At 39.6% G+C, this 12,847-nt stretch overlaps 1 protein-coding gene across 5 annotated transcripts; it reads right to left on the bottom strand.

Annotated features, from left to right (window-relative positions):
* Positions 1 to 1,304: 1,304 nt before the first annotated feature.
* LOC139396722 (N-acetyltransferase 8-like) lies at positions 1,305 to 11,428 on the bottom strand. Of its 5 annotated transcripts, XM_071143685.1 has the most exons (3): positions 11,364 to 11,427; positions 10,992 to 11,145; positions 1,305 to 3,872 (listed from the first exon to the last, which is right to left on the bottom strand). In XM_071143685.1, exons 2-3 carry the CDS (start codon positions 11,037 to 11,039, stop codon positions 3,192 to 3,194), a joined length of 729 nt encoding a protein of 242 aa, XP_070999786.1. In that variant the 5' UTR covers positions 11,040 to 11,145; positions 11,364 to 11,427; the 3' UTR covers positions 1,305 to 3,191. The 5 variants fall into 5 exon arrangements, with proteins under 5 accessions (XP_070999786.1, XP_070999788.1, XP_070999787.1 ...); XM_071143687.1 differs by lacking the exon at positions 10,992 to 11,145 and having other exon boundaries at positions 2,438 to 3,872; positions 11,364 to 11,428; XM_071143686.1 differs by lacking the exons at positions 10,992 to 11,145; positions 11,364 to 11,427 and adding an exon at positions 10,943 to 10,991 and having other exon boundaries at positions 2,838 to 3,872.
* Positions 11,429 to 12,847: the final 1,419 nt, after the last annotated feature.

The raw sequence follows: 12,847 nt of genomic DNA, 5'->3' as shown, positions 1-12,847 counted from the left end.
TCCATCAGTATAGGGTCCATCAGTATAGGGCCCGTCAGTACAGGGCCCATCAGTATAGGGCCCATCAGTATAGGGTCCATCAGTATAGGGTCCATCAGTATAGGGTCCATCAGTATAGGGCCCGTCAGTATAGGGCCCGTCAGTATAGGGCCCATCAGTATAGGGCCCATCAGTATAGGGCCCAAACAATTACCCTTTCAAATAGAGGATGAGGTGATTGATCGAGACAGCTACCCCAGAAGACCTCACGCGAATAAATAAAAACTGTTTTCTGACATTGTTTTTAATTGTTGCTGACCCTACATGTGGATATGCCGAGAAGTCTTTTGGAAGTTCAGAGGTCATGAGATCCTCGGACGTCACAGGACCCCACTGTTTAAAGACAGTTATTTCATAGACCTTCAACACACACACACACACACACACCCCGCCATGGCTCGTGTGTAGAGAGAAACATATCGGCAAGACAGACAGATACAGAGAGAGAGAGAGATTTAATTCCTTATGGGTAAGATACAATTTTAAATATAATATTTTCTTCCAAAATGTTAATCCGGAAATGGCTCCTGTACAGACCTTTAAACATATTTACTACTAAAAAACTGTACCATGCAATATTAAAACTATAGCTTGAACATTTTTTAAAAATATAAAACATACAGTTGAAGTCAGAACTTTACATACACCTAAGACAAATACATTTAAACTTTTCACAACAGTTGAAGTCAGAACTTTACATACACCTAAGACAAATACATTTAAACTTTTTTTTCACAATTCCTGACATTTAATCCTAGTAAAAATTCCCTGTCTTAGGTCAGTAAGGATCACCACTTCATTTTAAGAATGTGAAATGTCAGAATAATAGTAGAGGGATGTTAAGGTTTTCTTCTTCCTCCTCCTCTGAAGAGGAGGTGTAGCAGGGACCAAAATGCAGCGTGGTTATCTTCACACATCTTTAATAAAGATAATACAAAACAATAAACGTAACATGAAAACCTAAACAGCCCTATCTGGTTCAAAACAAACACAGAGACAGGAACAATCACCCACCAAACACTCAAAGAATATGGCTGCCTAAATATGGTTCCCAATCAGAGACAACGATAAACACCTGCCTCTGATTGAGAACCACTCCAGACAACCATAGACTCTCCTAGACTACTCTACTATACCACAATCCCATAACCTACAAAGACCCCAAGACAAAACACACCACATAAAATAACCCATGTCACACCCTGGCCTGACCAAAATAATAAAGAAAACACAAAATACTAAGATCAGGGCGTGACAAGGGAATGATTTATTTAAACTTTTATTTCTTTCATCACATTCCCAGTGGGTCAGAAGTTTACATACAATCAATTAGTATTTGGTAGCATTGCGAACGCCACTCCAATACCTTGACTTTGTTGTCTTTAAGCCATTTTGCCACAACTTTGGAAGTAAGCTTGGGGTCATTGTCCATTTGGAAGACCCATTTGCAACCAAGCTTTAACTTCCTGACTAATGTCTTGAGATGTTGCTTCAATATATCCACACAATTTTCTGCAAGCCTAACAGTTTCTCCCCTCCACGGGTGGAGACAGAATATCCTGTAAGGAACACAGTGGTCCAGCTTGTCTGTCGATAGCTCCTCTTATCATTTGTTTCCCACATGCACCCTGCTTACATACTAAAAAGGAACAAAAGGCCCTTGTTCTAATTCTGACTAAAACTACACATAGTTTTATGACTCTAATAAATTTCATACAATTATATGGTTTCAGAGTGGAATTATTTAATCATTATCTTTAAACATATAAATTATTTTATCAGATTGATTTGCACTTTTCGCACCAAAGTACCTTCACCTCTCGAAGACAGAACACGTCTCCACATTTTTGGTATTTTATTAATTATTAAATTGTTGTTGAATAAGAAACCACGTTACATCTTAATTTGTGTGTTTGATTAACAGGGAAACAGAGAGAGAGATCTGCCTTAAAAAAAGACACCATAACAAAATAGTCAGGCGGAGTGACCAGCAATGATCAACCAGTGTTTTTAATATTAAAAAAACAATTCAATTATGCTAAGGTCTCAAAAATGCAGAGAAGCTCAGTCTATAAAATAAAAAACGCATTTCAGCAAAATGTTATACGCTTTTCATTTATTTAACAAAAGTTGTAGTTAACAGTCATTCAAAATGAAGATTTGTCCAGTGAAACGTGAATAATATTTATTACACTGTACCTTATAACTTCTTTAATTTTAATATTTTACTCTTATTTGCTTGAAATAACAGTGTGAAAACCTTATATATTTTTTTTATTCATGGTCGCACCGAATTATTTATTTTTTAGGTTAATTTAACAATCACATTAAATAAATAAACCCTGAAAGTGCACCGGTAACACTCAAGGGAACATAAAAAGTGTTTAAAAATACATTGTTTTTCATTTTCATGTTTCACTTCCAAACCTTATACTTCATTGACGCTTCAAGAAAGTACTGAGTAAAAGGTCTGAATACTTATGTAAACAAGATTTCAGTTTTCTATTTTTAATAAATTGGCAAAATAAAATCTAAATACCTCTTCTTACTTTGTCATTGTGGGGAACTGTGTGAAGATTTGATGAGGAACATTTTTTTTGGGGGATCCATTTTAGAATAAGGCTGTAACGTAACAAAATGGGGGAAAAGTCAAGGGGTCTGAATACATTCCAAATGTACTGTAGATGTGTGTGTGTGTGTGTGCCAGCGTGGGTGTCCGTCCTACTGTCCTTCCAGTCCTCCTCCTATTTCCCCCCTGCAGTAAGTCCAGTCCTCCTATTCCCCCCTGCAGTAAGTCCAGTCCTCCTCCTATTTCCCCCCTGCAGTAAGTCCTCCTATTTCCCCCCTGCAGTAAGTCCAGTCCTCCTATTTCCCCCTGCAGTAAGTCCTCCTATTTCCCCTCTGCAGTAAGTCCAGTCCTCCTCCTATTTCCCCCCTGCAATAAGTCCTCAACCTATTTCCCCCCTGCAATAAGTCCTCAACCTATTTCCCCTCTGCAGTAAGTCTAGTCCTCTTCCTATTTCCCCTCTGCAGTAAGTCTAGTCCTCTTCCTATTTCCCCTCTGCAGTAAGTCTAGTCCTCTTCCTATTTCCCCTCTGCAGTAAGTCTAGTCCTCTTCCTATTTCCCCTCTGCAGTAAGTCCAGTCCTCCTCCTATTTTCCCCCCTGCAGTAAGTCCAGTCTGTACTCTATCAGGGTAAAGTTGGTGATTTTGGCGATGGGCTCAGGGATGACGAACTCTCTGACCCGTGTGTAGCCCACGTTCTCATACAGCCTCTGTGCATCAGTCTGCACTACAGATGTGTAGAGGACGACCGCAGGGAAGCCCCTCTCCCTGCTGAAGTCTGCCACTGTCCTGCTGAGGGCCTTGGCGATGCCCATCCCCCGGTGTGTACGACGTACAGACAACCTCTTCAGCTCCATGCAGCCTGGTTCCCTCTCCGCGGGCAGGCAGGCCACCGTTGCCACCACCCGGCCGTCGCTCTCAGCCACCCAGAAACACGAGTCCTTGTTCTCCAGGTAGGTCTCCTGGATGTGGTCGAGGTCCTTCCTCAGGGAGGTGTCGATGTAGCTGTTGAAGAGGTAGCCCACCAGCTGCTTGGCCCCGGCCAGGAGGAGAGTGACCCCTACTACAGGTAGCAGGACGGACTTGGAGCTGGCCAGCAGGGCGCAGAATGTGACCATCAGGATCATCTGGGTCAGGGGCTGTTTGAGGAGGTGCATGAAGGAGGAGGGGACGTGCTCGCTCATCCCCATGGTGAAGATCTCCTTCACGATCTCCTTGTCATCTTCCTGGTATCTTCGGATAGTGATGTCAGCAGCCATGGCACTGGTCTGTAGGGTTGGGCCGATATGATTAAATTCAACATCGTGATATTTGACATTGATGATATAGTGATGTGCAAGATGATATATCAGGAATTAAAAAAATATACTTATTTGAACTTTACAAATCCAAAACGGTGCAGTTTATCAGTTTTAGGCTGTATCAATGTCAAAGGAAGTCTAAATTAATTCACTAGGCAAAGCCTTGTTTTTTCACCTTACGAAGATTACTTAAATGACAGGGCGACTATTATATCATAAATAAGCAAAATAATTACAGTCTGGAATGATTTAGTCATTAATGGTGCAAAACAATTATATTGCACATCATGAGGAGCATATCATAGAAGAGGTCTCCCCAAATATCAGCCAACCTGTGTAGTGTCTGCCCTTCAATAACCTACTGGTCTGTCTAGTGTCTGCCCTTCAATAACCTACTGGTCTGTCTAGTGTCTGTAGTGACAACACAGTAAGAGCCGACAGTCTCCTTAAATCCTACCGTTCAACCCACAAACATGGTAGTCAGTCACACCCCACCGGACTTCAACCCAAACATGGTAGTCAGTCACACCCCACCAGAGTTCAACCCAAACATAGTAGTCAGTCACACGCCACCAGAGTTCAACCCAAACATGGTAGTCAGTCACACCCCACCAGAGTTCAACCCAAACATGGTAGTCAGTCACACCCCACCAGAGTTCAACCCAAACATAGTAGTCAGTCACACCCCACCAGAGTTCAACCCAAACATGGTAGTCAGTCACACCCCACCAGAGTTCAACCCAAACATAGTAGTCAGTCACACCCCACCAGAGTTCAACCCAAACATGGTAGTCAGTCACACCCCACCAGAGTTCAACCCAAACATAGTAGTCAGTCACACGCCACCAGAGTTCAACCCAAACATGGTAGTCAGTCACACGCCACCAGAGTTCAACCCAAACATGGTAGTCAGTCACACCCCACCAGAGTTCAACCCAAACATGGTAGTCAGTCACACCCCACCAGAGTTCAACCCAAACATGGTAGTCAGTCACACCCCACCAGAGTTCAACCCAAACATAGTAGTCAGTCACACCCCACCAGAGTTCAACCCAAACATGGTAGTCAGTGACACCCCACCAGAGTTCAACCCAAACATAGTAGTCAGTCACACGCCACCAGAGTTCAACCCAAACATAGTAGTCAGTCACACCCCACCAGAGTTCAACCCAAACATGGTAGTCAGTCACACCCCACCAGAGTCTACTCTGGCACCCCGTCTATCATCCATAAACACAGACACTGGTCTGCCCTGCAATACATACAGAGACAACAGTGAGAGTTGACAGTCTAGTAGTCTACACACTACGAACCATAGAAATATCATCTAACAGGCCTCTCCATTCAAATCACTGATGGTATAATGGGTGGACTGGCAGCCATAGTGAGTGCATTAGTTTAGCAGTCAAATTGCCAGGGTTAAAAGGTTAAGCCCTTTATATAGAGTATTTGTCTATGCTACAATTTGTCTTGCTTCTGATATGTACTTTCAGCAACACCCGTGTATTTACATACAGTGCATTCGGAAAGTATTCAGACCCCTTGACTTTTTCTACATTTTGTTACGTCACAGCCTTATTCTAAAATGGATTAAATAGTTCTTTTTTTTATGACTCTACAAGTTTGGCACACCTGTATTTGGGGAGTTTATCCCATTCTTCTCTGCAGATCCTCTCAAGCTCTGTCAGGTTATATGGGGAGCGTTGCAGCACAGCTATTTTCAGGTCTCTCCAGAGATGTTCGATCGGGTTCAAGTCCGAGCTCTGGCTGGGTCACTCAAAGACATTCAGAGACTTGTCCAGAAGCCACTCCTGCGTTGTCTTGGCTGTGTGCTTAGGATCGTTGTCCTGTTGGAAGGTGAACCTTCACCCCAGTCTGAAGTCCTGAGCGTTCTGTACTTGTCTCTGTACTTTGCGCCGTTAATCTGTCCCTCGATTCTGACTGGTCTCCCAGTCCCTGCCGCTGGAAAACATCCCCACAGCATGATGCTGCCACCACCATGCTTCACCGTAGGGATGGTACCACCACCATGCTTCACCGTAGGGATGCTGCCAGGTTTCCTCCAGACGTGATGCTTGGCATTCAATCCAAAGAAATCTTGGTTTAATCAGACCAGAGAATCTGGTTTCTCATGGTCAGAGTCCATTAGGTGCAATTTTGGCAAACTCCAAGCGGGCTGTCATGTGACTTTTACTGAGGAGTGGCCACTACCATAAAGGCCAGACGGAAGCCACTCAGTAAACCGGTACCCCTGTATATAGCCTCGCTATTGTTATTTTACTGCTGCTCTTTAATTATTTGTTACTTTTATTTCTTTTTTCTTATCACTGCATTGTTGGTTAAGGGCCTGTAAGTAAGCATTTCACTCTAAGGTCTACCTACACCTGTTGTATTCGGGGCATGTGACAAATTGTTTGATTTGATAGGTGGGGTGCTGCAGAGATGGTTGTCCTTCTCTCTGGAGTTCTGTCAGAGGGATCGTGGGTCACCTCCCTGACCAAGGCCCTTCCCCCCGATTTCTCAGTTTGGCCGGGCGGCCAGCTCTAGGAAGTCTTGGTGCTTCTAAACTACTTCCATTTAAGAATGATGGAGTCCACTGTGTTCTAGGGGACCTTCAATACTGCAGACATTTCTCTGGTACTCATGGCTTTGGTACTCATGGCTTGGTTTTTGCTGACATGCACTGTCAAATGTGGGAACCTATATAGAGAGGTGTGTCTTTCCAAATCATGTCCAATCATTTGAATTTACCACAGGTGGACTCCAATCAAGTTGTAGAAACATCTCAAAGATGATCAATGGAAACAAGATGCACCTGAACTCAGTTTCGAGTCTCACAGCAAAGAGTCTGAATACCTATGTAAATAACGTATTTCTGTTTTAGTTTTTTTTTTAGACATTTGCAAACATTTCTAAAAACCTGTTTCGCTTTGTCATTATGGGGTATAGTGTGTAGATTGATGAGGAATTTGTATTCATTTAATCCATTTTAGAATAAGGCTGTAACGTAACAAAATGTGGAAAAAGGGAAGGGGTCTGAATACTTTCTGAATGCACCGTGTTGCTTTCAATTGTACTGGGTTGCACAAAAACTGTCCCTGAGAAGCCACAAGTTAAATACAATTCCATGTCAACTTACTGTGCCAGTGGGCAGGACGGTGGTCATTATGACAGGGGGGAATTTGAGACAAAATATCTAAAAGGTTTGTATTATTAAACAGACTTTCAAAATGTGAAAAGGAATTGTATTTAACTTGTGGATTCCCAGGTACTGTTTTTGTGCAACCAAATACTGTTGAAAACAACGCTAGTGTACACTGAGTGTACAAAACATTAGGAACACTTTAGTAATATTGAGTTGCCCCCCTTTTTTGCCCTCAGAACAGCCTCAATTCGTCGGGGCATGGACTCTACAAGGTGTCGAAAGCATTCCACAGGGATGCTGGTCCATGTTGACTACAACCACAGTTGTGTCAAGTTGTCTGGATGTCTTTTGAGTGGTGGACCATTCTTGATACACATGGGATGCTGTTGAGCGTAAACAACCCAGCAGCGTTGCAGTTCTTGACACACTCAAACCGGTGTGCCTGGTGTCATGTAAAAAAAAAATCTTCCCAGCGTGAAATAGCTCCTACTCGTTATGATGGTGGTGTGATTGTGACATAATTTGTTGTACTTTTTAAAAATGTATTTGTCACGATCGTCGTTAAGAGGAGACCAACGTGCAGCGTGATTAGAATACGTTCTTCTTTTATTGAAGGAAGAACAGCTCAACAAAACGAACGTAACGCTATGCCCAACGAGACAATAACCCACAAACCACAATACAAAACAGGCTACCTAATCAGAGACAACGACAAACACCTGCCCCTGATTGAGAACCATATCAGGCCAAAACACATAGAAACAGACAAACTTTACATGCAACATAGAATGCCCACTCATATCACACCCTGACCAAACAAAACATAGAAACAAACAATGCAAATAATGGTCAGAGTGTGACAGTATTATTATTATTATTATTTTAACCAGCTCATTGAGATTTAAAATCTATTTTTCAATAGATTGTCCTGGCCGAGATAGGCAGCACCAAGTCATTACAAAAATTACAGACAAACAAGAAAAACTACAAGTAATCTAGTAAAAACCATAGAATTCACAAGAGTATAACAATATCAAAAACAGCTAATTAAACATTGACAGGTCAGGGAATCAGTCTCAAAATCCTTCATCAGTGATTTAAAAACACCGATCGGGACAAGTTCTTCCAGTTTAAAAGTATTTTGTAAGGTGTTCCAAGACGATGGCGCAGAGGACATAAAAGCCCTTTTACCAAATTCAGTTGGGACATTTGGAACAGTTAGCAGGATAAAGTCCAGCGAACAAAGAAAGTACCCACCACATGTATGAACAATAAAAATGCCCAAATAAAAAGGTAATAAACCCAAAATGGCTTTGTAAATGAAAGTATACCAGCCAACCCTGGTATACAAAGTGCAGTGGTGCGTAAGGGTTTTGCAGTTTAAAATAAATCTCAAAGTGCCATGGTAAAGACTGTCAATTGATCTCAAACACTGAGCGGAAGCATTCCTATATAAAATATCCCCATAGTCTAGTAACGGCATAAATGTAGCTGATACTAGCCTCCTTCTGGCTTCAAAAGAAAAACAGGCCTCATTCCTAAAATAAAATCCCAATTTCAGCTTCAATTTTTTTGTAAATTGTTGAATATGCAATTTAAAAGAGAGGCCGTCAATAAATACATTTTTTTTTTTTTTTTACAAACAAATAAACAAACAAACGAGGAATAGTCACATGCAAACCATTTACATTGCCAGGGATCCTAAACAAAAAAATCATATTCATTAATAAAACAAGTTTTAATTTCCTTTTTGTAGTTGATGTTTTCCATATTGTTTAAATTCATTTTCAAAGTGAAAAAAAGTTAGGTTTTGAATTAGACCATTTGAGTTTGTGAATATGAAATGGACCTAATATTATTAGCAGTTGAATTAAATATACTACATCTTTATCAATGTCAGAATTTCTAAAATAAACATATCAAAACCATTAAATTGTACAACCTGCCCTGTTTCCTTTGTAACAAAGACCTGTATGTCAATCACAAAAATGACACTATAAATACAGGTAAAAAACTAATGAAAAATGGTCTCCTTCTCCATTCCACAGAAATCACAATTACAGTCAATATTCAGCTTGAAATCTTTCCAAAACATGTTTCACAGGATAAATATGTAACATTTTTAAATTAAACTTCCTTTACCTTGTTACCATGGAAACTTCATTTACTGATACAATATTTGCTTAATCCCCATTATATATCACCATAGATATTCAACCAAAATAATCTTGCTGGGGGAAGTGTAGTATCACTAACAATACTCCTAATCTGTTTATTACTACATGTATCTTTGAGATTGTTAATATTGCCAATTCATATATTATCATGTAAATCAAATGTTACTTACATCAACCACAGAGGAATTTTAAAAAAAAACTTGGAATCGCATCAAAAACAATTGCATATTCTTTCGGGGTTATTGGAATTCTAAACGTATAAAAAAATTCCCCATATGAGAGTAGATATCCATCCTCATTCAGTAACTGACCAACCAAAATAATTGTATTCTCACATCAGTAAAAATAATAATAATTTTAAAAAAAAGAGACTATACAAATTGGATATCTTTGTTGTTCCATAGAAAGTATCTGTGAGGGGGAAACTTATGTTTATACGCTAACATCCAAGCTAAAAGTGCCTGCTTATGGAATTTGGCCAATTTTACTGGGATTTTATCAACATCAAAATTACACCGAAGCAGAAATTCTAAACACCAACAGTCAAATAAATACTTAGGGAAGACATTCCAAATACTGTTCTGCTTCAAATATACTTCAGAATCCAATTTATTTTATAAGTATTATTTCAACCTCAAAACCTCCTTGATCTTGGGTATAACTGAGAATATATTTTTGTAGATAGGGAGGATTGCTCCTCCAAATACAATTATGAAAAATCTTATCTAAGTCCTTTTTACAATTTTAGGGGGGTAAGTCAAGTGATAACGAGACATAAACCGATCTGGATAACCCTTCAATTTTGGACAACTTGGGAACATTTTCACACCTGGAGAATTTTTACAGCATGATGTCACATTCAGAACACACACACACAGACACACACACACACACACACACACACACACACACACAAAATAGGAAGTACTTCACACCGGGAAGATTTTAACATGACACCTACTACCATACCCCGTTCAAAGGCACTTAAATATTTTGTATTGCACATTCACTCTATGAATGGCACGTTGCAACCCAGTTGCACAAATACACAATCAATGTTTCTCAAAATACATATTACCGTGCTGAGCACAGGATGGTCGGGGTCCAAATCAAACTATGAGAACCGGAGCACGGAGGGTACTTCTCAAATGCATAGTCCCTTTTTAAATATTTTGAAGCATACATCGACGCAAGCTTCAGCCTAAAGTATGCAAATAAATATGACGCAAACACGTAAAAAATTATGCAAATATATTGAAATCAATGGCGGACATTTTTTGAGCTGAAAGCGAGAGTAAATGTTGCCTATTCACATCTATGTTGCTTGACTACAATATTGTATCTTGATACTTTAATAAATACATGCTGTGTTGATTTTGGCCTGTTTACCTGTATATCGCAAGCCCATTATAACTCAATAGGGCTAACTGGCTAAGTAACGTTGTTAGACAAGATGGCCACGAATCATTTGTACCTCCAAGATGATGGCGACGGGGTTTCCCCCAAGGGCATAAGGCGAGGGTGTGTCTTAAGCACTCTTTCTTTAATTCAATTCAAGGGGCTTTATTGGCATGGTAAACATGTTAACGTGAGGTAATATACAAAAGTGAAATAAACAAAAATGAACAGTAAACATTACACTCACAGAAGTTCCAAAGGAAAAAAGACATTACAAATGTAATATTATGTGTATATTGTACAAATGTGTCTCCAACCTGTCTCCTCCCCTTCATCTACACTGATTGAAGTGATCATAGCGCTCACCTGGTCAATCGTCGGGGAAAGAACACGTGTTCCTAGTGTTTTATACATCCGCGTTGGTAAAAGCACCTCGCTGTCCCGTCACCTGACTGCAGTGTCAGTGTCCTGTCGGTTATCCGATTAAGATGGGACATCAAACCATAGATCATCCCTTAAACTATAATTTAAAAAAAAACGTTTTTTGACACATAGCTGTATTATTTATCAAATAATTGATATAAACTAAAATAGTTTATCCCGATTAGCAAATAGCACGTGACTCTACTGAAAAGCTACATTTATGAATGGTTAGCTAACCCGTCAAATGATATCTTGGCCATCAAAATATTAATATTTCTGCTGTAATGAAAACGATGTTTGTAATAGATAGCCCACCTGATTTAGTTATGTCTCAGAGAAATATAATCCAACTTGACACAACTAGCAGATTTGTGTTAGTGGTCCTAATTTCCGTTTTTTTGCAGAGGTGGGAGGGATTTAAGGTATAGCTTGCTTCCAATTGGCTGAAAGAAAGACCTTAGATTCATAGCTGATACATTCTAAAGTTTATTTTAGCACAATTCTAAAAACATTTTTAGAAAGAAACAAGGCCAATGTAGAAATACAGAAAGGTAAAACAAGGGGCAGTTTAACACGTGAAAAAGTATCTTGATAAAAAAAATGTTTCTAGAAAGACAAGCATTTCGCTGCACCTATAACACCTGCAAATCTTTGTATGCGAACAATAAACTTTGATTTGATTTCCACAAGCCACAATAAAGAAATGGTCTGAAGTTCAAACACTTAAAAAGACACCCCTTCTCCCCTCAGCCCTCAAATTAAGTGGACACTTCTGATGATGTATCATGACGTCTGACGAGTTTACACTTGCAGGGGGAGGGATGAATGGGTTTTAAATGGACCGGCCTTGCCCGGAAATTCGTCACTCGACATCCCGCCATGATTGTGTTTTCAGCCACTGGTAGCTTGTGGGTACTTCATATGCGCTACAATCAATTATGAGTGCATGTCTACTTATATTAAATATCACTTCATAAGCGCTACAATCAATTATGAGTGCATGTCTACTTATATTAAATATATAATTATTAATATATGCATACTGTATGATAGCTAGGCAACCAACGTCATCCTGCCTAGCTGGAACTTCTGAAGGGAAATGTTTTATTTCTACAATTTCCGAAAGCTAACCAAACAAAAACATATTTACTTTTTACGTAGTAGCAACATTTCGAAATGATTTGCATTCGTTTTTATTTACACTTGTATGTTGACTTCTCCATTGATGTTGTTTTTAAGTTTCGCAGACTTTTCTTAGCGGATGTTCAATCGTCACGAATTGAATTCTGGGGAGTTTCAGGCCCCGGAGTGGCTTTCCGGTCCTTTTCAGTGAGCCGGCTCTTTTGGATCCCAAACGGCTCTTTAAAAAATTTGCGATAGTTTGACTATGATTGGTGTTAAAACAATTCTAATTAAATTATTACATGAAATCATACCTTGACCACAATGTATTTAAAAATGCATTTGGTTTGTTATAAAAAAAATAATGCTATTAAACATGTGCATTTAAAACATAACTGTTTAATGTATATAAACAAAGTGCATATAAATCTGACCATTCAAAACTAATACAATCTGAACATAATAATAGAATATTGGACCATATCAAAGAAAAATACATAACAATGTGCAAAACTGCAGCATCCCAGTTAAAACATACAACTGGTCCCTCTTTTCTCTCTCTTCTTTATTGCCATGTTATAACCAGCAGCACACAGCAACACTGACCAGATTTTTATTTTATGGGAGATTTGCATTCAGAAATGCAAGCTGCCCGACTTTCAAGGGGCTGATGCGGT

The sequence above is a fragment of the Oncorhynchus clarkii genome, unplaced genomic scaffold (genome assembly GCF_045791955.1).
Source record: "Oncorhynchus clarkii lewisi isolate Uvic-CL-2024 unplaced genomic scaffold, UVic_Ocla_1.0 unplaced_contig_2451_pilon_pilon, whole genome shotgun sequence".
In the NCBI taxonomy this organism is placed as follows: Eukaryota; Metazoa; Chordata; class Actinopteri; order Salmoniformes; family Salmonidae; genus Oncorhynchus; species Oncorhynchus clarkii.
Note: the sequence above shows the minus strand (reverse complement) of the source record. Positions and strands in the feature narration are given on the sequence as shown.

Bases quoted from the DNA above. Each gene is read 5' to 3' on its own strand.
- LOC139396722 (XM_071143685.1), bottom strand. From the start codon at position 11,039: ATGTATAAAACACTAGGAACACGTGTTCTTTCCCCGACGATTGACCAG. The intron at 3,873-10,991 runs GTGAGCGCTATG...CCAACCCTACAG, and splicing joins TTTCCCCGACGATTGACCAG to ACCAGTGCCATGGCTGCTGA.